Here is a 24,547-nt window from a genome sequence, read left to right on the forward strand (position 1 = left end):
TTTTCCTAGAAAACAGCTTGTATAATGACTATAGTTAAAAATAATAATTTTGGAATTAAAATGAGAACTCAGATTGAAATCTTTTCATCTGCTCAGTTTTACTGCAGTGCAAGTTGCTCAGTACATACCTTCACAGTAATATATTATTTGCAACTACGGGATTCTCTTTTTTAAAAAGTCAGGAAGCCATTGCAGTTTATTGTGACTGAACAAAAGTTAGGACTAGCTGTTTCTGAATTTGAAGGGATACAAAGAGGAGGTGAGAACAATCCAGGGTAATTCAGTTCATCCTTGACAGTCACCTCACTGGCTTTAGGCTTCAGTGAGAAGGGCAGACTGGACTTCTGGTCTTGAGAAACTCTGGTCTGTGGCAGGAGATGTACAGACAGGGAGTGAATAGGAAATGTGTCACATATTTTAAGAACTTACAGTCTGACTCAAAGACTGAAAAAGGGCAAGGAAGCTTCAAAAGTACAGAGTTCTCTTTCTCATATCATTGTATGACAGGAAAGCTTCTAAATTTGCAAGCTTCTAAAGAGTGGCAGATGCAGGAGTTAACAATAGCAGCAATATTATAAAAATAACACATTTTGGAAATCCCTACACCGAATGAGCAGAAACTACAGAACAAGAGACTAATCACCAAAGATTTAAAAGACTGAAGCAAAGAATCAGCTCACACTTAAGACATGTTTGGATTGGCCTGAAGTTATTGAAAAGAAAAAAAAATAAATTGTAGAATGAAGCTGATATATGGTACTCCTCACAGTCCAAATTCAGGAGAGTTTTGCTAGAGACTTTGGCAAGCCCAAGTTTGACAAACTCTTTCAGTGCTGCACTCAGCAGTCAAAGCAACTTATCTGCTTATTAAGCACAAGCATCTGCAGGCAATAATGGAGAGTAATTCACAGTCAGTTTTACCAGTTTAGGGTAGGAGCTACAGAGACACAATATAAAAGGCTACAAATGCTTCCATGAAGCTTTAAACCAGTGCAGAATTAGATGAAGTGCTCACCAGAGAGGGACTGTCACTTCACGGTGTTACCTTTCCTTTGCCTTTTTACAGACCACACATAAAAGCTGGAGGGTGCTCACAGGGAACAGAGCTGACAGGGCTACAGTTTAACAGGGTGATGTTTCAACAGTACATTTCCAAGTTAGCAACCTCGCATAATCCAAGGACTGCCAAAAGGCAAGGGGAGCCAGGGGGTGAGGGGTGAAGGAAAGGGGAAATTAAAAGCCAGTCTACCTTCAGAAACATGCTTGCTGAGGTTATATGGAAATCTCTCTAGCCAGCAATCTGTTCGAGAGTTTTCCAAAAGTTTTCCAAGTCATTCAAAGCTGACTCGATCATGCTAGGCATGCTTAATTCTCCTTCAAACCTTGTCTTGCTCTCCCCTCAAATCGGGGGGACTGGCAGTAAATGCTGCTCTGAACAAAACCTTTGATCCAACCTTCCTCCTCTCATTGCACTGTTGTCTCCTTCCCAGTTTGACCTCTCATTTCAGCTTGGAAATGAATGCTCACTTGCAGGCTGAATGGAATCCTTATGGGCTGTATCTCAAACTCTAAAGGTGTTTTTAGTTTAGCTGCTTTTCTTAAATCTATGCTTGCTGATTAATCAGAAGTTGCTTGTGAACCTTTTTCAAAGAGGACTTGGCACTCTATGTAAAAAATCCCTGGATTAAGTCCAAGTAGTTTAGCTGTTTTTTAGGATTCCCTATTCAATGCAGGGCATCAGACAGGTATTTTCAGAACTTGTTTCTCCACTTTGCTGGGTTTTGCAGTGTATAACTTCAGTAAAGATTCACGAGAAACAGCAGCCTCTGGTTTTGCCGCAGTTCTTTTCAAAGTACTTAGAAAACTGGGGCTATAAAAACAAATCCCTTACACTCCATTCAAAACAGATTTCCGCAAATACTCCTGTAAGCACCAGTACACTCATTGTTCCAGAGGGACATAGATTTGCTACCACAAACTATTCAAAATACCTGTGTTCTGAAAATGGATGCTCGGAGTGGCTACCCCGCACTGTGCACCCGTGCCTTCTCCTTTCGAGTCACAGAAAGACGACAGGATCTAGTTTTTGAGGCTCTTGTTTTCTGAGGGAGAAGAAAAAAGATAAAATAAAAAAGGAGCAACACACTTGAGTAGTAGGGGTGGGCATGCCCAGGCCCAGTTCAAATCTCAGGAAAAGATTTGAGCCCCCAACTTCACATACTCACACAGCACAGATGTGAACATCTCTGGAACTGAGCCTCAGCCAGGGGAAGCTGCTTTAGCTTTCCAGACCGACTCTGAAAAGCTCCAAAAATAATGGTACTACTATTCTGAAGTGAGGTTACTTCCTTCAACATCTGTGGTGAATATGTGATACAGGCTGCTATAAGCATCACACGTATTTAAAACTAACAGGAGATGTCAAGGCTTGGTCCAGCCACATTGTGGTCGTTAGGAGGAGGGAGCTACACAAACACTTCATGAGATACATATGCTGCTCCAGGGATACTATGGGTTAGACTCTTCTGAGAAATCTCCCATCCTGCCCAGATTTTTGAGAAATAACAAAAAACCCCCCACCAAACCCTTTCAAAATATAAAGAGGGCACAAAATGTCTTTCAGTGTAGTTCTCAATGATGAGATATTTACCTTTTGTTTAGCTGATGGCTTTTAAATGAACCTCTACCCTTGCCTACTGCACAAAGGAAAAAAAAACAATAAAATATCTGACAACATTTATTACATTACTTCTAATGGTTCATTAAAATAATGACACTTCCTTATTATGGAATAAGTTAGCACCATTGTCAAACCAGTGCTCTCTACAGACAGAATGTGTTCTCAGAAATTGTTTTTTAAAATAAAAATTAAGAATTGCAATATTTTCAAGCAAAAAAGCCTACTTTTCTGAATCAACCAGAAGGATTATTATTGGTTTTTATTAACACATACAAAATTATTAGGGTATACAAATGTGTTTCTTTTTCTTTTTTTTTGACACAGTGAAAACTAAATAAATGGGCATTACATTTGTTTACATCACATTTTGTTTCAAAAAACCAGTTAATGATTAAACCAAGAAATTTTATATATATATATACATATGTATTAAAAAAAAGAGCTTGAAATAGCTGGATAACAAATAATTGATTTATACTATCAAAAGACTGGGAGCAATTGTTTCTCCTGTGATTGTGCCCTTAGCTTTCAAACTATGACCCCCACTGACAGGAGTTTCTATCAAAATCCAAAGAAAACAACAGTAAAAAAACCTCAACAAAACAAACACCACCCTACTCCCCCCAAAAAACCAAAACACCAATTCCCCCCAGAACACAAAACCTCAAAGCAATGGCACAGCTTTCCTCAGGATAATATTTTTTCCTGACGGCTTCAAGCACAAATGGATTATTTTAAATATACATAAACCTACAGTAAATTAAAAAAATAGAAGATTACTTTACACAATGCATGGAAACCATTTCTAGTGAGCACAAACATTTACAACTGTGTCATGTTTTTTCCTTGCATAACCCATACTCACACACAAACCAGTTTTCAAAAGAATTGGTGAAATATTCAGTCCACATTTGTTTCTTTTATACAGTATGAAATGGTTACAATACCATAGGATTTTTTAGAATAAGTTAAACATCAAGACATATGGCAATAGCATTGTCCTATTTTTTCTACATACATATGAAATCCTGAATTTCAGTCTATTTTTATTCAGTCACAAAAATGAAAAAAGACTAAGATCCAGTTATACTGGAAAGCTAGACTAGTTTAGAAACCACAAATACTGTAAGCACTTTGGTATAATATGTACAGATTGTGCTGTCAATGTCATGCTTGCATACTAGAATTGATCAACAGATTTCCACTGGTGGAATAAAGTAAAAACTGTACTGTAAGACTTGCTCTCTTATTTCTTTTCCTCTTTGCAAATGATTGAGAGGACACACCACAAGTACACACACAGCATTTGTATGATGTGACTGCAAATTAAATATTAAAGTGTTTTTAAATACAATGCAAGGCCAGTCTTCTTAAGTGCATAGAAGTAATGCAGAATACTGTTAATTACAGGGGCAACTACAAAGATATGAAACAGTCTAACAGATATTGAACAACGATCCTATAAAAAGAGGTGTGAATGAGAATAAGCATTCTATTGTTACAAAGATCAACACATTTTATCCCCCACTGGCAAGAGAAACTAACTGCTGCATCACAAAAGATGTATCTATCTATCTATCTATCTACTGCATCCATTTTATCTCTTTCTCTCAAAGGCTTAGAATTGCACTCTCAAACTCCTAAGCAGTTCGGATATTTGATTGGGGATTTTCTCCTCTTCCCCCCCCCCCCCCCCCTCCATTTTTAATAAAACTTTCCTCTTCCTGAAAGTAGAACTCAAAAAGTGCATTTTAATTTAAAGGGCTTACTTTCCCTCTAATTTTATGGATGCATTTGCTGTAGTTTAGAAATTGTAGCTTAGCCTATTCATTCTTTCTACCACCACAATTTATCAGAATGTCTCAGATTTATTCAGGCTTTTCTGCCCACAAGTAAAGTAGCCCCTTTTCCTGCAAAGCAAATGGTATTAAATTCTGAGAAATGCAAAACACTCTAATCTTCACTGAAGTGAAACATAACATTAAAGAGTAAGGACTGCAGGATTTTCAGAAGATTTGGACTATATTCAGTTTTCTCAAATTTGTATTTTCTTCTTTGGATTTGGGGATATAGTTAAGTACATATATTCTATTCTACTAACACTGCAAGTCAACTTCAGTCTAAGGTCTCAGGAACGAAATGGTAGCCTCAAGATTCTCAACCCAACAAGAGGATACTCACCCCAATCATTACTCATTTCTTACACAACACAACAACCCATTTAACATGTAAATACAAGCAATGAATGTTGTCATTTGAAGCTCCTATTGTGGCAAGTAATACTTCACAGGTATCAGAAACACTTGAGTTAATGTCTCCGTATTTCCCCCATTTCTAAGGTGTTTTCCTTACAGAAGTTTTAGCTGTTCAACATCAAATCAAACAATTGCACAAAAACTACAGCACCAAGCTTTGCTAACTGAAACTTGCTGGAGAGCACACACAGGAGAAAAGAATTTGACTATGGTTGTTGAATAAGCTAGAAGTCAAATAAACTTAAATAAAACTCATGTTAACACATTCTTTAATTGAAATGATTAATTCTTAGCAGAAATAAATTAAGATCAGTCTGATCTTACTGTAAGCTAGTTGGTGACCCAGCCAGACTTTTGTGCAGATTGGGGTTTTGACTGTGCCTGTTCCGACTGCGAACAGATGAAAACATTGTGTTGCAACCTGGGACTTTGCATTTGTGGAGCTGGCGGAGATGCACAGTTTTGTAATGAGCCCTGAAAGTTCCTTTATTACTGTATGTTTTTTGACATATATGACAAGTTATTGGCAAACTGGAAGGTAAATTCATAAAGTTGTGATTAGCTTTCTCAATTAAAGTACAGTCTTGGTATAGTTCATCATTGGGCATTAGGCTGGGTCCTTCACAGCTTTCATCACTATCATCCAAGGGCATGGTGCATATTTCACTTCCTCCATCAGAATCCCAAGAAGAATGAGCACTGCTCTCAGATTTAACACTGGAAGTAGTGCTTAGGTCCAGAACAGCTCCATCATTTAATGGATCGTATCCATAACTCTCAGAACAGGGTTCTGCAATTTTGCTCATTGGAAAAACGTAGCTGCCTGTTCTGTTCATTCCTTTGAAGATTACAGAAGTATGTCCAACGTGTTGTTTTAAAGAGACATCCTGGCAAAACTCCTTAGCCATGTCTTTCAAGAGGTATGTTGCATTGAAATGGTTGTTGAATTCCAGTGTATCTCTAGTCAGAAGCTTATGATGAAGATTTAGGTTTGAACTATGTCTAGAAGAACAAAGACAAGCTTAGCAAGAAAGTGTTTCACCTCACTTAACAGCTGTTTCATAATGATCATAAACAAAGAAAGGAAAATCAATATTCAGTAGCATGCATAAATTGCGTACTTCAGATTTGACCAACTGCCACACTGGGACTGCATATGGACAATTTACACATTTGACTGGGTTTCTGAACTTGCTTGCACTGGCATATATCAGATTCTATGCAATAATTCTACAGCAATCAGTGTTTCAGATTCTCTCCTGCTTTGGGGATAGCTGTCTGCTCTGCTACATCTAGTGCTAAGTCCAAAAGAGGTGGGGACAGACTAAAAACCTGTAAACTGAACTGAGATCAGAGAATGGACTGAGGTGGGTAAGAATCAAAATTCTTTCCCAATGGACCAAGCAGGAACGGATTGACACCTGAGTCTTCAAAAACTTGATGATCTCAAGTACTGTAACCATGTCCAGGATGCACCTGTACATATCAGTACAGAGCCTTTTCTTAGCAGGAGTTTCCTTGGAAAAGGAAAATTGAGTTATATGCACCTTGTAGTTTTCAAATGGGCATCTCTGGGTTCAGTTTAAAACTACCAAAACATACAGAATCACTGCTCCTCATTGAATATTATCGATCAGCTCACCAGGAATTGCAGGCTCTGTCTAGAAGGCTGAGTTTATTGTAATACTGGCAAAACATTTGTCCTTCTCTTTGCCATCATGGTTTAATCAGAACCATGAATTGTTCCAAAAGGCAAAGAAATATTTAGCACTTGTAGTCACACTACTCTATGTTAAAGTCTAGAAACTTCTGCAAAGTTGTTCCAAATAACTATTACTTTGTACAAAGCTTGTGAAATTTCTTCTGAGCTCACTCACCTTTTAAAAAAATTTTTTACACCCATCTTCCAAAATCACCTATGTTAAAACTTATCTCAACATATTGGTGTGGGAAGGAATTTGTGGCATGTGAATGCAAATCTTACTGCTGGCCTTCTTTCCTGTGGCCCATATCGCAATTACAGAGGAGAGGAATTCACATCTGGGAAGATGCAGGCAGCAGGGTATGAAGCCCTGCCAGCAGCAGATGAATCTGTGCATCTCAGCTGCAGCGGCCAGTCCTCAGAGACCAGCTCATCCCCTCTGGATTGCATCAGCTGGCTCCAGCACTCCTAGCAGATTACAGACAATCTAAACCTCGTGTCACTCTGAACTACTATCCAGGCATGCTCCCTGCAGCCAAAAGCTGCTCTAACACCGCTACAGACTTGGAAAACTTGTAACACTTCGTTGCACTTGAGTAGGTTTGTTACCTATCACTGACCGCTTCAGATACATTACTGATAGTCAACAATAAAGCTTCAGCTCTTGCTGCTCAGTTTATGTGCATAATAGGCTGAAATAAAATGCATTGCAGCAATGCAGTACTGAAATGAACATTAAGCTGAATCAGGCTCATGCTTTATTTAGAAATTAGTATTTAATCTCACAGAAAAGCACTACTGATGTGAATACACACCAGATAGTGTTAGTTTGACTACCACTGCACAATGTTAATTTTGGGCTGACAAAGACTAATCTTGCTTTTCTTATGGGCTTTTTCTCACCAGTCTGTTCCAAATCCTTGAGTAAAGAAAGGACAATGGCAAGTGAGGATTTCATGAATTGACCTCATTGCTTTTTCATTAAAAAACACTGCATACATTAAAATACACATGAAAGTACATATTAAACATGTAAGTCCACACATGCATCTACTGGAAAATTGCTGAATTCATACCCTTATGGCTTTCCCTTTATGTACTAAAGTACTCTTTCAACTACTGCAGTCTTTATCATTTATGAAATTTTCATGGCTTTATTTAATACCTTGTAATCTTGTAGAAAGGAAATGTTTCTTTCAATGGATTTTCATTTCAAGAATGTTCTGATAAGTTATCATACCTGTTATACGAGGATATACAGAAAATATTTGTAGGCTCCATTCCTCAAACACTCATTTTAATTTCAAATTAGGTTCCATTGTGATGGTAAAATAAATACAATTTTGTTTATAATTTTCTTACCTGTCTCGACTTCTACGAGAAGGGAAAGCAGCATTACAGCCCTCAACTGTGCAAATATGCATTTCTTTGAGATGTACATTTTTGAAATGCATTTTTACACTGTAAGGGTTTTTAAAAGTCTTCTTACAGATGTCGCAATGAAAGCAGCTTTCTTCCTTCTGAATCCCTAGTGCATGTTGACTGACATGATCCATATCTTTAGAGTCTTCAAAACAAGGAATGGCAGCACCCCTGTTTGACAAAGTGCTGAAAAAGCCCCCAGTCAGCAAGTGGTGTTGCAATTCAGGGCAGTCATTTTTAGGAATCCTGTGCTTTGACTGCTCTTTAATATACATGGGGGGTTCAGTCATTGGTTTTATAACATCACTGTGGTGGTGTTTTGGATCTTCATATATAATCTCATGGGAAACTATTTTTAATGGTTGGTTTTCTTCTGGTTTAACCTCTTTCTCACAGTGCTGCAATTCATTCTCAGAGATATCCTCGATGTATTTGTTATTTGGCGCAAAGACCGATTCAAAATACTTTGGGCCCTCTACCCCAGAGAGAGATTTCCATGAATTACCTGAATGGGGGAGCTTTTCCACCCTGTCGGTCACCCGCTTCTCTATCTTATGCTCAGAGGTCTCAAGCTCTCCATCGCTTACCCCCTGCAGACGTGAATCATCTTCAGAACTGGCAACATCGCTACTTTCATTGGGTGTCTCAACAGCTTCTTTCTCTATCTTAATGGGCATGCTCGACTTACGAGATTTCTTCTTGGGGAGCATGTCAAATGGCAATTCATTGGAAACAAGCTGCTCTGGTATTGAGGAAGAAACGAGAGGCAGAGAAGGAAGAGTACCCGGAGTATTGGCAAGCTCAGCTGGTGTGACTGGACTACGGTAAAAAGGAAGAACAGGCTGTACTGTCTTCAGGTTTGGAAAGAGGACACCGTTATGTCCAATACTGGAAAATCCAGCCTGGCCTTTTAAATCTGTACAAGAGCTGGCATAGCTGGAAATAGTTCTGCTATCTGGAGTTAAAATTGTGAATTCTGTCCTTTTACTATCTCCAGGTCCAGCAATGGTCAAACCATTTCTTAGATCTTTATCCCTGTTATTTCTGTTCATTGGCATATGGAGTCTGGGGTTAGGATTTGCACTATGACGATTTCGGCTACGCAATGAGCTAAACACCATATTGCAGCCCTCAATGGTGCACTTGTGCTTTATCTTCAGATGAACAGCATTGTAATGTATTTTCAAAGTACCTTTGTCATAAAATGTTTTTTCACATGCAGTGCAGAAGACACGCCCTTTCCTTGGCCCAGCATTTTTTTCAACAGATTTCATTTTGTTTTCTGGAGATAGTGCTGTCATTTCAAGCTTGGCTGCTGTATTATGTGAACTGGAATCACTTAAAAGGGCATCATCTTCTGTTTTAGTGACATCTGGACCATTTATGCTCCTCTCATTTTCAACTTGAAATGGTGCAGAACTAGAAGTTAAGAAACTGCTTTCAGAAAATGGTATCTGAAGATCTTGTTTGGTTTCGTTGCTATGGTCTTGACCTTGCTCAATCAAATGTCTTTCTGGTGGTGAACCTATCAAAGGTGGAGGCACTGGACTGAAAAACTGAAACGGCAGCATGAAAGCCATGCTATTTACAATATTCTCAAAGGGATGAATGTTGGTGGGACTCATTTTGTCCAAGGAAGCAGAAAAGTTAGGACTGTGTGGGTTGCAGCTCTCAATGAATGCCCTAATATCCAAATTGGCAGTTGGTGGTGGTATTATGATCGACTGCCCTTCTTTCTCTTGAATTGCCATTAACTCTACAATGGACTTAGTTTCTCCAAAGCGAAGAAACTGCTGCAAAGTAGCCAGTTCTTCTTCAGTGGTCATTATGCTCCAGTGATCCAGCACCTTTCCTGAAGCATCCTAAAGCCAAAAGTATTTAAATGAGTTAGACATTACTTGGGGCAAACAAAAAACACCTCCCCTCAAATCTCTCATGTTTTTTTCAGGGACTAAAATTTCTTCTCTAGCAAAAAATTTTTAAAATTACATTTATGTAATGAGATTAATGCGAAGTCTGTGATAGTTTCTTCCAAATTTTGCCACATTGGTGATATTATTTCTTCCTGAACTGACAGAAATACTTTCCAATAAACTATTTTTTCCACAAAAATTAAGACATGGTATTTGAACAACAGATAATATCCTGTAAGCACAGAGAGCAGAGATGGAGCAATCAGACCAAGATTTAGCTCCTCATTTAAGTCAAGTATTCTTTCATTGCAAGTTTAATAATCTTCCAAGCAACTAAGATCAGAGAACAAATGAACCTATATTGATCTATTGCCAGTTTTCACAGAGCACAGCTGTAATTACACTAGTGTTGGAGTTCTTTCAAACTCTAGCTATGCCTAACTTTTCCCAATAACTACAATAAATATTTTATCACAGAACATGTATTTGATGGCCTACTGAGATTTTTCACAGTGCATGTAAGAGTTTCTAAGATGATGAAGAACGTAACATTATAAATTTTTCATGTGATAGAGGTTCAAGGTAATTGATTCCATATTTTTAATCCTAACACTAAAAAGCAAGATTATCAAGACCATTAAATATTGATTCATGTCATAATGTAAGATCATAATGTTACTTTACATAAAAGGTAACTTCCACAGCAGCAAGGACTAACATCAGTGTAAGCACATAGGGCCAAATACACTCTGGCTGCAGCGCCATAGGTCGATAGCACTACCAGAGATGAATATTGTCCCTGGTGTTTTAAATAATGGTAAGTTTATTTCTTGATGTATTATTCTGCTGTATAAAAGCAAACTCACTGTTTAAATAATACTAGTACAAATTCTAAAGTCTTTACTTTGATACATTACCAACAACTTTTGATTTTTATTTTTGCTTACCTTTGTTGCTAGATTTGAGCAAGTGGAAAGATTTCAATCAAGTCAAACTAAAAGAGAGCAATCACCAGAAATCCACCCTTTCTTTTCTGGCATTAAGCTCGTACAGGTCTATTATTGCCTTTCAGATGTGCCACGCTGTTAACACATCGTGAACCACAGAGAAGATTAAGCTAGAAAACCATTTAACTGTCATATTTCTATTTTAAAAGCCCCTCTAAATACCTGTAGCACATATCCACGTATATAATCCTGCAGTGTCCAATCCAGAGCATGGAGAATCTGTATCACCTCTTCCTGCTTCAGAACACTGAAAAGCCGATCGAGCAGAATTTTAAGGCGCACAGGAATGGCTTGGGTTCCGTACAACATGAGACTACTGATATCAAAGACAACATTGGATTGAACTATTTCTACTTGGCTTGATGGGTAGAGGTTTGGAATTCTTAGTTTGCTCAGGGCTGAAAAGAAAAATCACAAAATGTAAGTCAACTTGCGTCCTGAGAAAGAGAAAATGGAATGCAACTAATACTGGGGTGGGGGTTGAGGAGTGACACAAAAAGCATATGATAGTTATGAGGATCCTAAATGGTTTTCTATAGATTGTAAAAACAAATATTACCATGTGCTACCCATCCGTGCCGGCATTGGTCACATTGTCGCTGATTTATTTTCCCAGGTTTGAAACACTGACAACTACAGTTCACGAGAGTGCACCGGATAGCCTGGAGATCAATGGAAAGCAGGATAGGTAATATATAAGTATCATTAAGACTGTGCAGATTATACATCCACAGTACCCCCATAAAATCCACATGAAGACAGTGTTAACATACCAGCACAGACCTATCAGTGTGCAATATCAGTAATCCAGGCAAAGCTTCAGTTATACAAGGCTATCTCTGCCTGGAAGAGTCAAGTCACCAGCAGAAACACTACAGTAATATGGAAACAATATTTAACAATATACATAGCAACACTTCTGTGGATTTATTTAGGCTGCAGCACTTAATAGTAATTATTATAAATTATGAATTCATCTAAGCTATGATCCTCATGTATGATCACCTTCTCAGGAAGGTTTGAAAACAAAGATATACAGATGAAAGACCCATTCTCTTGCCGTTTTGCTGGAACTCCATACTGTAATATAGCAAGTTCTAATGAGCAATGCATCAGCTCTGCACAGATGCCATGCCCTACACACCTGGAATTCACATGGAATGTTGGTATTCTGCCAAAGACACAGGAGTTTACTAATGTTCGTCAGTAACAAAGTTCACCAAAAAGTACTCAAACTCCTCAAAGACTAAATAATCACATTTTGTAAGGGAAATGCTTGAAAGCAAAATAGAGCACACAGAGAGAATCCAGTTGCACAGTTCAATTTGTGCATCACTTTACCCTCACCAAGGTCATCCACAATGCAAATCAAATTAGTATTCAGATGTCCCTAATCAATGGGGTGATACAAACTCGCTTCCTGGAATATATGATTTCTTCTGTATGTGCCCATCTGCTGGAGAAGACAAACAGAATTTGGAGGTCCTAGTTAAAGCTCCAGAGGGATTTGCTAAAGAGCAAAGCTTTTGAAGGACTCTGCACTGCTTGGATCTGGCACTGAGAATAGTTCCCACATAAACAAAAAATTTATTGAGAGAGGGAAAGCAAAGAAGTTGATGTGCGGAAAGTCTTCACTGGAATAATAAAGAAAAAGAGTTAGATCATGCAATTGTAAAATGTCTGCATTTTCCTGCTTTTAAATTAATGTTCCCTCTCCTAAGGTTTTATGCAAAATGGCCACTTCCACTCCTCAAAATACCTTTTGGAAAGTAAGATTTGAAGAAAAAAGGAAACATGGCGTTCCCACATTGGCACTTCAGAAAACATACAAGGAAGCCTAATTGTCCAAAAACGTTCTAAGAAAGATGAATACAAGAAACATTTAAACTCAAAAGTACATGGCAGAAAGTTAATTTCACAGATTTGCCATGGGCACTTCTTTAGACTTGAAGAATCTGGTTGACTCAGGGCAGAAGAGGACACTGCATAAAAAAGGTTACTATAAACAAGTGTGTTCATGACATTTGGATGTCTAGTGCTTCACACTAATGGATTTGGAGTGAGATTTTTAACATCTCAGTATCTGGCTTATCCAGGAGTTACCTTACATGCTCATCTCCAAACTGCAGTGACTTGATGCTGAGATTTGCCTGTATTTGAAGAATTGGAACAAGTGGCAACAGGGCTCTTGAAATCTCTGAATCACTTTGCCTTTAATCTTTTAAAGGAGCCATTGCAAAATCCTGTGTTCTTGAAAAAAGCTCTGTGCTCCCCATAAAGTCATAAAATACACATCAATATCCTATGCAGTGTCAATTGCTTCATTTTAATGGAGGATATATTTTCACTTAGATGCTAAAATACTTCCATATAACAATAAAAAGCCATAAATTTCTTATGGAAAGGTGGGGGGAAGAAAAGCTGTAGTTGACTGCAGATTCATTTCTACCACAAGATATCAAACAATAATGCAGTTTGAGTCTTCTGCCTCTCTGCATACTTGCCTGGACTGAAGCCCTTCCACAGGTAACTCTGCTAGGTTCAATAAGGTACAGTGCATTCCATAAATGCATCTTTTACATTCCCTTCAGACAAAATTACAAAAGAGTACTTCCTTTTTCTGCAAGAAGTAACAGAAATCTGCACAATGAAAAAAGCTGTCACGATGATAAGTTAATTGAGATTTCAAAATTTTTTTCATTCCTTTTCCTTTGGACATGTTCCACAAACCACTGACCTTTAAAACTATTTTTTCTACTTAATTTGTGCACTTGGACAAGAAAGATACACCACACCAAACTCTGCATTTCATAGCTTTCTGTAAGAGCCTTCTTCTAAATGGTACATGTGTTTATTTTGCTTTCCTGTGTATGTGTAGAAGACTGCACATGCCAAAATAGGAACAAGTAAAAGGAGGGAATTTTGTTTCACATATATGAAAGCAGCTGCTACAAAGGGAATAGAATTCTCCCTCTATTCTAAATATTGAACTGAACCTCTCTCAAGTCACATTATTGCTTCTGGAAACTAGAAGGAGTTAGCTTACATCCTGCTAACATATCAAAGATGCACCCTCGAATCAGGGATCTGCTGCTAACTTAAAAAATGACTTGAAAGAATCCCTAAGAAGAAACAACTATGATTTTCCAGATTTTTAGCATTTCCCTTAATTTATGCTTGTCACAGTCTGTAGTCTCCTAAAGCTTTTCTAGCAACATTTATAATAATATAACATAGTCACAGAATATATAAACAGGGCAAAATTAACTTCTGAAATAATCAGTGAATCACAATTTTATATTGTCACTGTTCAACCTAAAAAGGCTTTTGTAAAAGATGCACTTCAATTGTCTCCCAAAATTAACACATATCAAACTTTAATGAAAAGAAATTCTGCAAAACTTCATGAAAATAATATCCTTCTCTTCTGCCCGTTAATCCTACTATCCTTAATACACCCATTCTAAGGTACTGTAATTATATTAAGTCTTTTAATAAGGTTTATTTTCCCTACAAGTGGAATGTACACACAATTTCATTCTGCAGAACAAAGGAATAACTTTCTGTATTGCATAGACACAAAGCTTGAAAATTATAATTAAAGGATTGGAAATGTAGAAGGAAATTACAGTGGAAATTTTTTTTAAAGTGCAATCCTTTCATTCCCATCATTATTTAATTTCATTTTCTAGAAACAGAAGGCAGATGGTCTAAAAAACTAAATCTTATGCTATCATCAAGGATCTTGGTATTGCTTTCCAGTCACTCTCTCCTTCACAAATGGATCTTTCCTAATCCATTATCAGCTCCACTTTCTTAATTCTTATAAAAAATAGAATTGAAAAAGCTGATCAAAATTTTCTGTGGTTTTACCAGCATGACCGTGGGAATCTGAATGCTGAACTTGAAATAAAAATGATCCCTCATTACAAGACAGACATTAACCATTAAACTGGTCACTGCAAAACATCTAACTACTAATCACCGAATCTTAACATCTGCTGCCTGAAAGTCACGCCTGCTCACATCCTTTTTTTGCCAGATATTGATGTGGCTTCAATTATGCTTCAAAAGTTACTGAATGTTTCTTTGCAACCCACTCACAGCCCTTACAGCTAAGGAAAAGCCCAGGGTAATGGGACATACTCATGCTGATTCTGGGTATATAAGCAGGCTTCATTTCACAGAGCAAGTTTGAGAGTCTCCTATGATCACTTGCAACATACAACAGGTTTAAAAAAAAAAAAAAGCAGCAAGACAAGAAGGGTACTATAAATGCATCCAATCTCATTCAGTGTTAAGTAGGTTCTGGTTAGACAGCATTTTGGCTTGGGAAATAAATTAAGAAGCAAGGAAATATTGAAGATCTTGTCAGGACCGAGTTGGAGATACCTACTCATGCTGGAAAGCTGTTCTGGGTACAGACACCAGTAACATGGGAGAGCAAGTGCCAGATTAACCTGGTGCTATTTGACAACAGAAATGCACAAGACAGCACCCTCACTTCTGGCACTTTCTGGAATTAAACAAAAACCCTTGCTTTTTTTGAACAAAGTTTCTTCCCACTTTAAAAACTGCTGCTTTTATTTTCAAGCTACTGCCATCACATGAAGAGCTTGAGAGCTTGTCTGCTCTGCTATGAGGGTTACCAACAAAATGGTGTAATTGATGCCAGGTTACAGGAGTATTTTTGCAGGCAAGACTTGGAAATTTCTATCAGTTTAAAATACAAGTGGGAAGAAGGAATAGGAGTTATGTGAAACAAATACATGAGAGAAACTTTCATTAGATAGCAGATACTGCTTTCATTGCCCTCTCTTGAGGGTTTCTAGCAAAAAGCCATATCTCCTATGGCCATCTCATCATCATCAGTGGTAATCCCACTGAATATATGTAATCCACCATGGTATGCACACTCTGGTGAACACTAATTCCATAGGAAATAAGTGGGACATATCCCATATCTGCAGAAAAGACCCACAGTGGCTCCATAGTAGCAACACTTGTGGAGGAAGAGGCATGATTTACAGTGGAGGAAGAAATAAAATTAAACATGGGACATATGTCTGGTTATTTGGAAGTATTTTCTTGCTTGCTCCTTTTAAAATATTTGCAAGGGAAGTAAAGGGATAGATACTTTCCCCACCTCTTAAAGTAAAAGTACAGCCACAATCTGTGTGTACCTTCACAGAGAACAGTAACTATAAATGAGTGTGAAGTTCCCTTCTGGTCCATTTTTTTCTTTTCTGTTTTTATTATAATCCACCAGGTTTCTTATGTTTGCAGAGTTTAAACAAGTTCCTTTTTCCTCACTGGGTTACATTTGATTACTTTTGTGTTTGAATCCTTTGCACAAACACAAAGCAGAGACAAATCAAAAAACCCCTTATCATAAGCATCTCTCTCAGTGCCATCCTTTTCCACATGATATAATGTGCAAAGCTTTGCTTTGTCCATTGTTTGTCAGGCAACTTTTGTCACTTTCCCTTGGGATATATTGTGCTCATAAATAACGCTGACTGTCAGCTTTGTCATGATTTAAAACTAGTTCTCAATTCACATTTTGTTCACCTTACTTTCACTGTATCACAATATAGCTCCCCCATATCAGACTAGTATCTAGAGTTTTACCCATCCCACACGTATCCCCCCTGTCCACTCTATATTGCATATTTAGCCCTTGTGTCTGTTCCTCCTGAAGACAGACTTCAGTTTTCGATACAATGTTGAGCTCTCTGTAGTTTACTGGAACTAAAGTACATGCCAGCATGTTCCATGTACAGTCACAAAACTTGCTGGGCTGCTCTGGATGGTGTAAGTACTTGTTGAAGGCATAGCCCAACAATTAGGCATGAAATGCATGTTGATATTAAATCTGTTAGATTAAGCACCTTGTACCTCTAATCGTTCCTTGAAAGTTTCAATGTACTCCCAGCTCAGTAAGGCTCTGAAATCCACCTGCCTGTGGAGACCATTAGCAGGGCCACAGTAGCATCTTCAAGGAAAGGCTCTGGGCCATTTCCTTCTTCCTGACATGCTCACTTCAAAGAGGTAACGATGCCTGGAGGATGGATAGAATATGGAAACCCTTTGCTGCCTGGAAGTGGAGCTGGGAAGACACACTGGGACTGGGAAAAGGGAGGAATAGTGCACTGCAGTGCAGGTCTGACAGCAAGGCCCGAGTGTGAGTCACTCTGCACAAAGACTTGGCCCATGCTACAAACTGCATGTGTTCAGCTCAGTATTGTGGTGGCTCTTTCTGTCACGTGTTTAAGGTCCTGGAAAGTTCCCCATATACAAACACACACACCACAGCACAGGAACACTGCCTGCCTTTCACAGTCTGAGCCCCCGAAACAAAGGGATTTCCTTTCAAGTGCATTTCCACCTAAGCCACTACACTTGGTTGCTGCAATTTCTATTATTTCTATACTAAAGTTTAGAAAAATTTAAAATAAATAATTACACAAAGTTATTAAAATAAGAAAAATGTCCTTATAGGATTTCTAATTACACTGGACTGAATGCACATATTATTTAGACAGTCTTATATGAAAAAAACTATTTCTTACAAAGTAACAGCTGCTGTTAATAGTTATTTAATAAACATAAGCAACAACAAATAACTTTCCTAAAAAGCAAGCCAGCTTTGCAGCTTGTTATATCCAGAAAACATATCTGATATCGTCTCTATTTTGAGCTTTTAACTAAGTAGAGAAAAGTTGTTACACAGATATGACAGAGTAAGCAGCTGACCAAATAGCTCCAATCTTCTCCATTCAGACACATTAAAAATGCTGGCCTGAGACGATTCATATGACGTTTCTTATTAGTAAAGTAGTTTAGCAAAATTATTATCTCCTGCTTAAGATATTGATTAGGAGACAGATGGGAAAGGTGGAGGTGGGCCACGATTTGCTTTTTACAGTGTCACTAAACAGAAGGTTACACTCACAGCTCAGTTCCTAAACTGACGATGGCTCCTCTAATCTGGCTGGTTTTCGTTCACACCAAACCATCTATTCCCACCAAGCTTAGGAGGTGCAAGAACCTTTGAAGAGTCCAGACAAAAAGCTCTTGTTTCAGAGGCCAACCATGGATTTAGAAATTGAACTTAACACCTATTCTACTGAAAATTTTGGCTGGTACAGCTACCACTCAACTCCCACTTACCCCTGTTCTGTGAGAGAATTATGTTATGATTTTTCTTCTAGAAGCACACAAAGGCCACAAGTTGAATACATTTTCTAGATAAGACGATGGAATACAATCCATTAATTATCTGGATTCTTATGTATATATCCATACTGTTTATTTGGGGTCAGATACCAAAACCTGACCTCCTTTTAAACATTCACAGCCTAAGAATACACATAATCAGGATATTTACAACCCAGAGCGCACAGCAAGTTGCATTACCCCATTACTCTTTCCTTCAGTGGGGCTGAACAAAACACATTTTTGCCTAGAATTTGACCAAATCTCTCTTGTAGGGGCAACTGAGAACCTTGAGTAGAGAATGTTTAATTTTCATTGTAATAATTGACTAAAATGTCCTCAAAAAAGACAAAAACATGAGAAGAGTGAATAAGATCAGTAAGATAGAAGTGAAATAAGGTAATACCTTCACAGGATGGCACCACTCTGTCAAATCAACCTTTGTAGATTTAAAAGACAGTCCCCATGTCACCACTTCATTAGAAAGTTTTTCTTTGTGAGAAGAGTCCTAGTAGTGAGGAGCTGACTCAAGAGACTGAGCTGAACACAGCCTCAGAACCCAGAGCTGGTTCGGGCCCCACGAGCTCGGGGCAGTCTCGGGCACTGCAGCGGGCGAGGAAGCACAAGGAGCTGTTTCTGACAAAGGCAGCCACGCTGCAAGGCCAAACTTTAATCACAGCATAACTTGTGGGATGAAAATCACTCCTCATGCATGTCACTTACCCTACAGGGCCCCTTAGGGCAACTCTTGTTAATGGCACTGTCAAAATAATTATAAAGAGAGAAGAATGTGTGTGTGCGTGTGAGCACACACTCGAGTGCTACTCTAAACAAGAGGCACTGGACAGTAAAACTTCATTTTGCCATTCAGCAGCATGGCAGTAGATAGACTGGCTTATGCAGTAATTAATCTCACTTGTTAACAACAGGTAAGTGCTGACAGACAGCTTGGTCCACCTCAGGGACATAGGCAGAGCCTCTTTTACGGTTTGGTTTGGAAATGAAAACAAGAAATACAAATTGAGGAAGGAAGAACATCACGTTATCATTATCTTCGAATTGTTATTTACTTTTGATTCTGAAACAGACTGCAATGCTAGAGTTCCTGCAGCGTACCTGCCCTAGCCTGCATAGGTCAGAAACAGAAAACTGCTGGAATTAAGCAGTGTCTCGATCACTCATGTCCCCTTTTAATAAATTTACAGGAAAAATCGTTCTTATTAGCGCATTTCAAAAATGAGTAACAGATTGCTGCATATTGATGAGAAAAACTGGTCAGACTTTAAGGGTAAGAATAAGTCACTGGACAGAAATGGTGTGAAATTTTATGCAATAAAGCACTAGATGCTATTTAATCTAACAAATAAATTGTGCACATTATCCATACTGACATGCTAAGCATGCTACACTAAATGCTGAAGCTACAGATCTAGCCATGAACTGAAGTTGAATTAAATATTTAACTCCAAGCCCTATGCTAGCAAGAAATAAGTGTTATTAACACAAATGCACAAGTATCAGAGAAATGAGGAATATTAGAATACATCAATTGCAAGGCCTTTAAAATATGTCTTTAACTCTTTACCTATTTTATAAAATAGTGCATGGGTGCAATGTAGATGAGTTAATGTTTTAAAGACAATCCTAAATTTTTCAGCTCCTCGCACTGCTGCTTAAGTCTCCAAGCCATAAAATATACATGCTTAAAATCTCTTCTTTTTTCCTGTTACAGAGTGAAGACATGGATTAAAGAATCTAAGTCAAATAACATTCTCTGAAATATTTAGGGTTACACAACTCCATTTAATGCAATTTCATAAATTTCAAACCCAAACACTATTTGTGCACATACACGTGATACTATCTATGGTGCTACAGTTATGCAATATTTTACGCAACAGTGTAGCTCCATCGGTAAATTTCATAATTTAAAACTCTGTATTCCTTTCTTGAACACAGGCAAGGACATTTTCACCTGGCTTTCAGACATCAGCTACTCTCCCATGAAAAAATACCCATTTCTCACAAATGATCTTCTATATTTGAAATTTAAAGTAAAAACCCATATTTTTCTTTTTTCTATTTTTTTGTTTAAATTCTATAATGGCTTTAAAGCATGGAATGAAATACTGTTCTTTATACTAAAATGACTGAAGTCTATTAAAAACTGCTACTTTTCCTCATTCCCTTAATAATTTTTTTTTAGTCTCAATACCGAAATTTCAATATCTAGGATTTTCTAATGACAGCAACAAAATAATAAGAAGAATAAAAAGAAGACAGGCAATGACACTTGCTGTAAAACTTCAACTATAGCATCTGCTAGGACAAAACCTGCTGGCTTCCAGTACATAGGAACTGTGAGAGCTCCTGCACCACTGAAGCCAGAAAGGACAGGAGATAATCCAGAGGGCAAAATCAGGTTTTTTCCCTTACTTTTTTTGGATATTTTATGGAATAATGAATTCAAGATCTGTACCTAAACTTCAGCTCAAATCTGCATGAAAAACGTTTACTAAATGCCAAATCATCCCAAAATGCTTTTACAACACATAACAAAAGCTGCAATCTAAAATAAAACAAGAACATTTCTGTTTTTATCAGAGGTGTATTTAGCATCATTGTAATGAAGTCTTTATTACTGCAAATCAAACAATTCACTGGCTTGTTGAATTGGAAATGGAATGACACGCTCAATATGTAGGAACAGATCTTTTAACAAACCGACACGGAAGCTGGAAGTCAAGACATTTGGTATCAAAAAGCCAAACCTCGCCACAGCCTCAGGAGGCAGAAGTTCAAGTAAAAGCCCGTGAAGTGACCCAATATTTGTAATAATTTTTCCTGTTTCTGTGAAGATTCAGCTCTCTCGAATGTTTGGATATATTTGCAGATACCATTATTCTTAGGGCTCTGAATAGGTCGTAGAGGTTCAGTAGATCAAAGAATAAACAGAATAACTATTTTTAAGAAATCGATCAAGCAAAAATATGTATATATTAAGTATAACAAAAATGTATTTTCCAAAAGATTAGTTATATTTTTACATGTTCACTTGTTGTTAAAAGTATGATTAAGCTGCAAATGGCTCAAAATTCTAGCGCTTAATTCAAACAGAATTACACAATTATACTGATAATTAAAAAAACCACTATCAGCACTATACACATAATGGTAAATAAACTAGTTGACTATCCGATATGTTCTTCAAAAGTCTGTATTTTTCCTTTTCTGTAAAAGGAGCAATTAGAAAGGTACTCCAGTGTATATTGTTCTAATCACTAGAACAAAGCAAACCAACATACACTGTTGTTAGTAGTTAAAATAATGGTGGACCCACTTTGCCCCATGACCTGGAGTGGAGTGAGACTCCCCCACCTCCCACTCCCCCAGCACTGAGAGCTGAGCCACAATTTCACTGTTTTAAAACCAAAGGACAGAAACAGACGCTTGTCTAACATAACGCTTGCATATCTTACAACAAACTGCCCTTATTTTCTAAAAGGATGTTAAAAATAGAAGCATATGATCTTTTCCCACCTAGAATTGTATCGTTACAATTAAAGACTATTAGCTGGCATCCCTTTTAACCGTCAAACTCAGACAGTGGCAGTTCTATAGCCACAAAGAGAAGCAGTAAATGAGAAGAACATGTTACTACACTGCATTTGAGAAAGTTTGGCTCCAAGCTATGCACTGATTAATATCAGATCTCCTTCTTTACTTGCCTCTTGACAATCTTGTCACATCTGGCTGACAAATCCTTACAAGCTTATCCAAACCAAGGCAGCCCAGATCATGCTCCGGGAGTAGCTTGAAGGAAGCGGCAACACCAGCCATGTACTGATGTGCCATCATGAAACTAATGAAGCTGACTTCACTTGCAGACTGCAGGAACACGAAGAAACACAACATGCCCCAAGGTTTTGCAACATAACGCAGAGTTAGCTCACCAGAAGATAAGACAAACAATCAGCTCCCCAGGTTCAAGAAGCCAAGTAGTTACATGAATTACAAAAATTTTTATGGAATTGCTTGAACAACAATCTCAACTAAATGAGCACAATAAAATCCAACTTCAGATCAGATGTGAAAATTGACTGTTAAATGCCTTTCAAACAATGGTTTGTTTTAAATTAAAACAAAACTAGTCTATTTTATTTTCTCTCTCCCACATCCCCAAAATACCAGAATGTTGCCTGGCTCCCAGGTTATTCAAACTGAAAAATATCTAAAAAAAAAAAAAAGGAAAAAAAAAAAGAAAATAAAAAGAGAGGAAAAAAAAAATAGTGTCACTTTTATCCGTAGGATTTTACAGAAGGATAAACCACAGCCTGTGCATATCAGTAGTCCTCCCCTGGGTTAGTGATCTGCCCTCTCCTCATTTTTAAACCAAGAATTCGTTACACAGAGGACTGGAAGTATTTGACCAATTAATAAACCAGAAAGTAAAATGCTGTATCTTAAACACATCTAACAAAACCTCATTATGTATGAGCTGACAATTAAACCATGTTTATTTTTCTATGTGATGAAAAAAATCCAAATAAATAAGTTAAATGCATCGCAATACAAGACATTTAATTAGCACACTATATTTAAAAACTCAGACCCCCCCCATACACACACAATCAAACCCACACCTCCTTCCCCCCGCCCCTGCCCCCCCCCAAAATACAAACAGACTGATCCTAAGAAAAGAATTGCTGGCCTTATTTTCTGGGTGCTAAATAGTCAAAAATAAATTGTATATAAAGGGCATACATTACACTCCACTTTAGTGGTAATTTCTAAAGAACTTCGTATCGAAATTACATTGTTGTCTGCTCTCTAGTGCATTTATACGTCATGATAATGATAATGTATCTGGTTAAAGCACTTGACTCAAAACACATCTGAGTCACAAATCACAGATTTTACTGCTCTTAATGTATATTGAGGACTTGCACAATTAAACATTGTCAAGTATTTATGATTTACATGCTACTACTTCAATTGGAAAACAATTACACAAGTGATGGCTCTGCTTATTATAATCAGCCTGCAATTCTGCATTACTTACTGTAGAACAGGAAAGTCACACAGTTGTTTACAGTGCACAGCAAAAAGAAAAAAATACATTTTTTTACAGAAAATAGTTTTCTACTTTTACAGTATCTTTTCATAATTAAGAAATGGAGAGCACAGCTCCCTACAGCTCTCATCTCCATTGTTCATTACCCAAAACAACACCATTGCAACATTTTTTATATCTCCACAGTGCATAGTCACAAGTAAAAGTTGCACAGCAAAAACATACATTCATAGAGAACTGCAAAGAACTTTCCTTACCTCAGACATTCTTACTGTGCTTATGTTTCCAGAGCTATAAAACAGTTTCCCATTCCCTCAGTGAGTTGTACAAAGAAGTACTGGAAACACTCCTGCCTGTACAAGTACTAAGGCAGAACCATCACACGCCTCTTTACTCTTGTCTGACTCTGAGCACCTCAAGGTCTGATGTATGCTCAGGCTGTGCACAGGGGAGTGAAATAAGATCCTCCCCCTTGGTGTTCTCCAGACCTACAGTACGAAGTTGTGTCTGCCTCTCACCTCTGCAGCCAGCTCTCACCTCGCTGCCCCGGAGTGCTGTGCTCCAGCGCGCTCCTCCAGTCGCAGGGCAGTCCCCTCACAGCTGGCTTGAAGAGGGCATGACACTCATCTTTCACAGAGATTTGATCAAAAGGAGTCACGGAGGCTTGAGGCGCTCCTAATGCAGTGCAAGGAGATTCTACCTCTGCTCTGGCAGCCTAAGTAATGCATTAAATCAATGCAGCTGACCTAGGGCCTATTACAATTTTTTTTTCTTCTTCTCAGAGTGTACAACTATCTGCAAATAAGCTATGAGGTACTTACGAGTAAAATTACTTATTTTTTGTGTCAATGTTTTTCAAATTGCAGCTGCTGCAGGTTTTGTTTTTTTTTTTCTTTTTAAGCATTTGCAGGTCTCAAAGGTTCAGTGAGTGGGGTGTGTATTTTTTAAAGTTAAAACATTTCCCCTTATCAACTGACTTTTGAGTTAGGGCTGAATTTTATTCCTTTTTATGAAGTTGAAGCTTCCTATTAACAGCTGTACAGGTCATAAAGACAGGAGAAGAATTACTTTCTAGTAATTGGGCCAAAATCTGGTTTTAGTTATTCAGGTGTTGGGTTGCATTCATGAGCTAGAGCAGGATTTTTGTCATAGTCCTTTCTCACCTATTTAAAAATCCAAAACAACCCCCCAGGATGAAATACTTCTCCTGTCCTTTTAATTCCTGTAGATAATTTCTTTGCACTCTCCTAACTCACAAATACACTGTAGTAAACCA

General features: G+C 37.8%; 1 protein-coding gene across 1 annotated transcript; it reads right to left on the reverse strand.

Moving 5' to 3' along the window:
• Positions 1-4,902: 4,902 nt before the first annotated feature.
• BNC1 (basonuclin zinc finger protein 1) lies at positions 4,903-22,112 on the reverse strand. The gene is made up of 5 exons (XM_014887781.2): positions 21,966-22,112; positions 11,539-11,641; positions 11,142-11,377; positions 8,000-9,921; positions 4,903-5,937 (listed from the first exon to the last, which is right to left on the reverse strand). Exons 1-5 carry the CDS (start codon positions 22,110-22,112, stop codon positions 5,256-5,258), a joined length of 3,090 nt encoding a protein of 1,029 aa, XP_014743267.2. The 3' UTR covers positions 4,903-5,255.
• Between the last annotated feature and the right edge of the window lie 2,435 nt (positions 22,113-24,547).

The sequence above is a fragment of the Sturnus vulgaris genome, chromosome 13 (genome assembly GCF_052056855.1).
Source record: "Sturnus vulgaris isolate bStuVul1 chromosome 13, bStuVul1.hap1, whole genome shotgun sequence".
Classification (NCBI taxonomy): Eukaryota; Metazoa; Chordata; class Aves; order Passeriformes; family Sturnidae; genus Sturnus; species Sturnus vulgaris.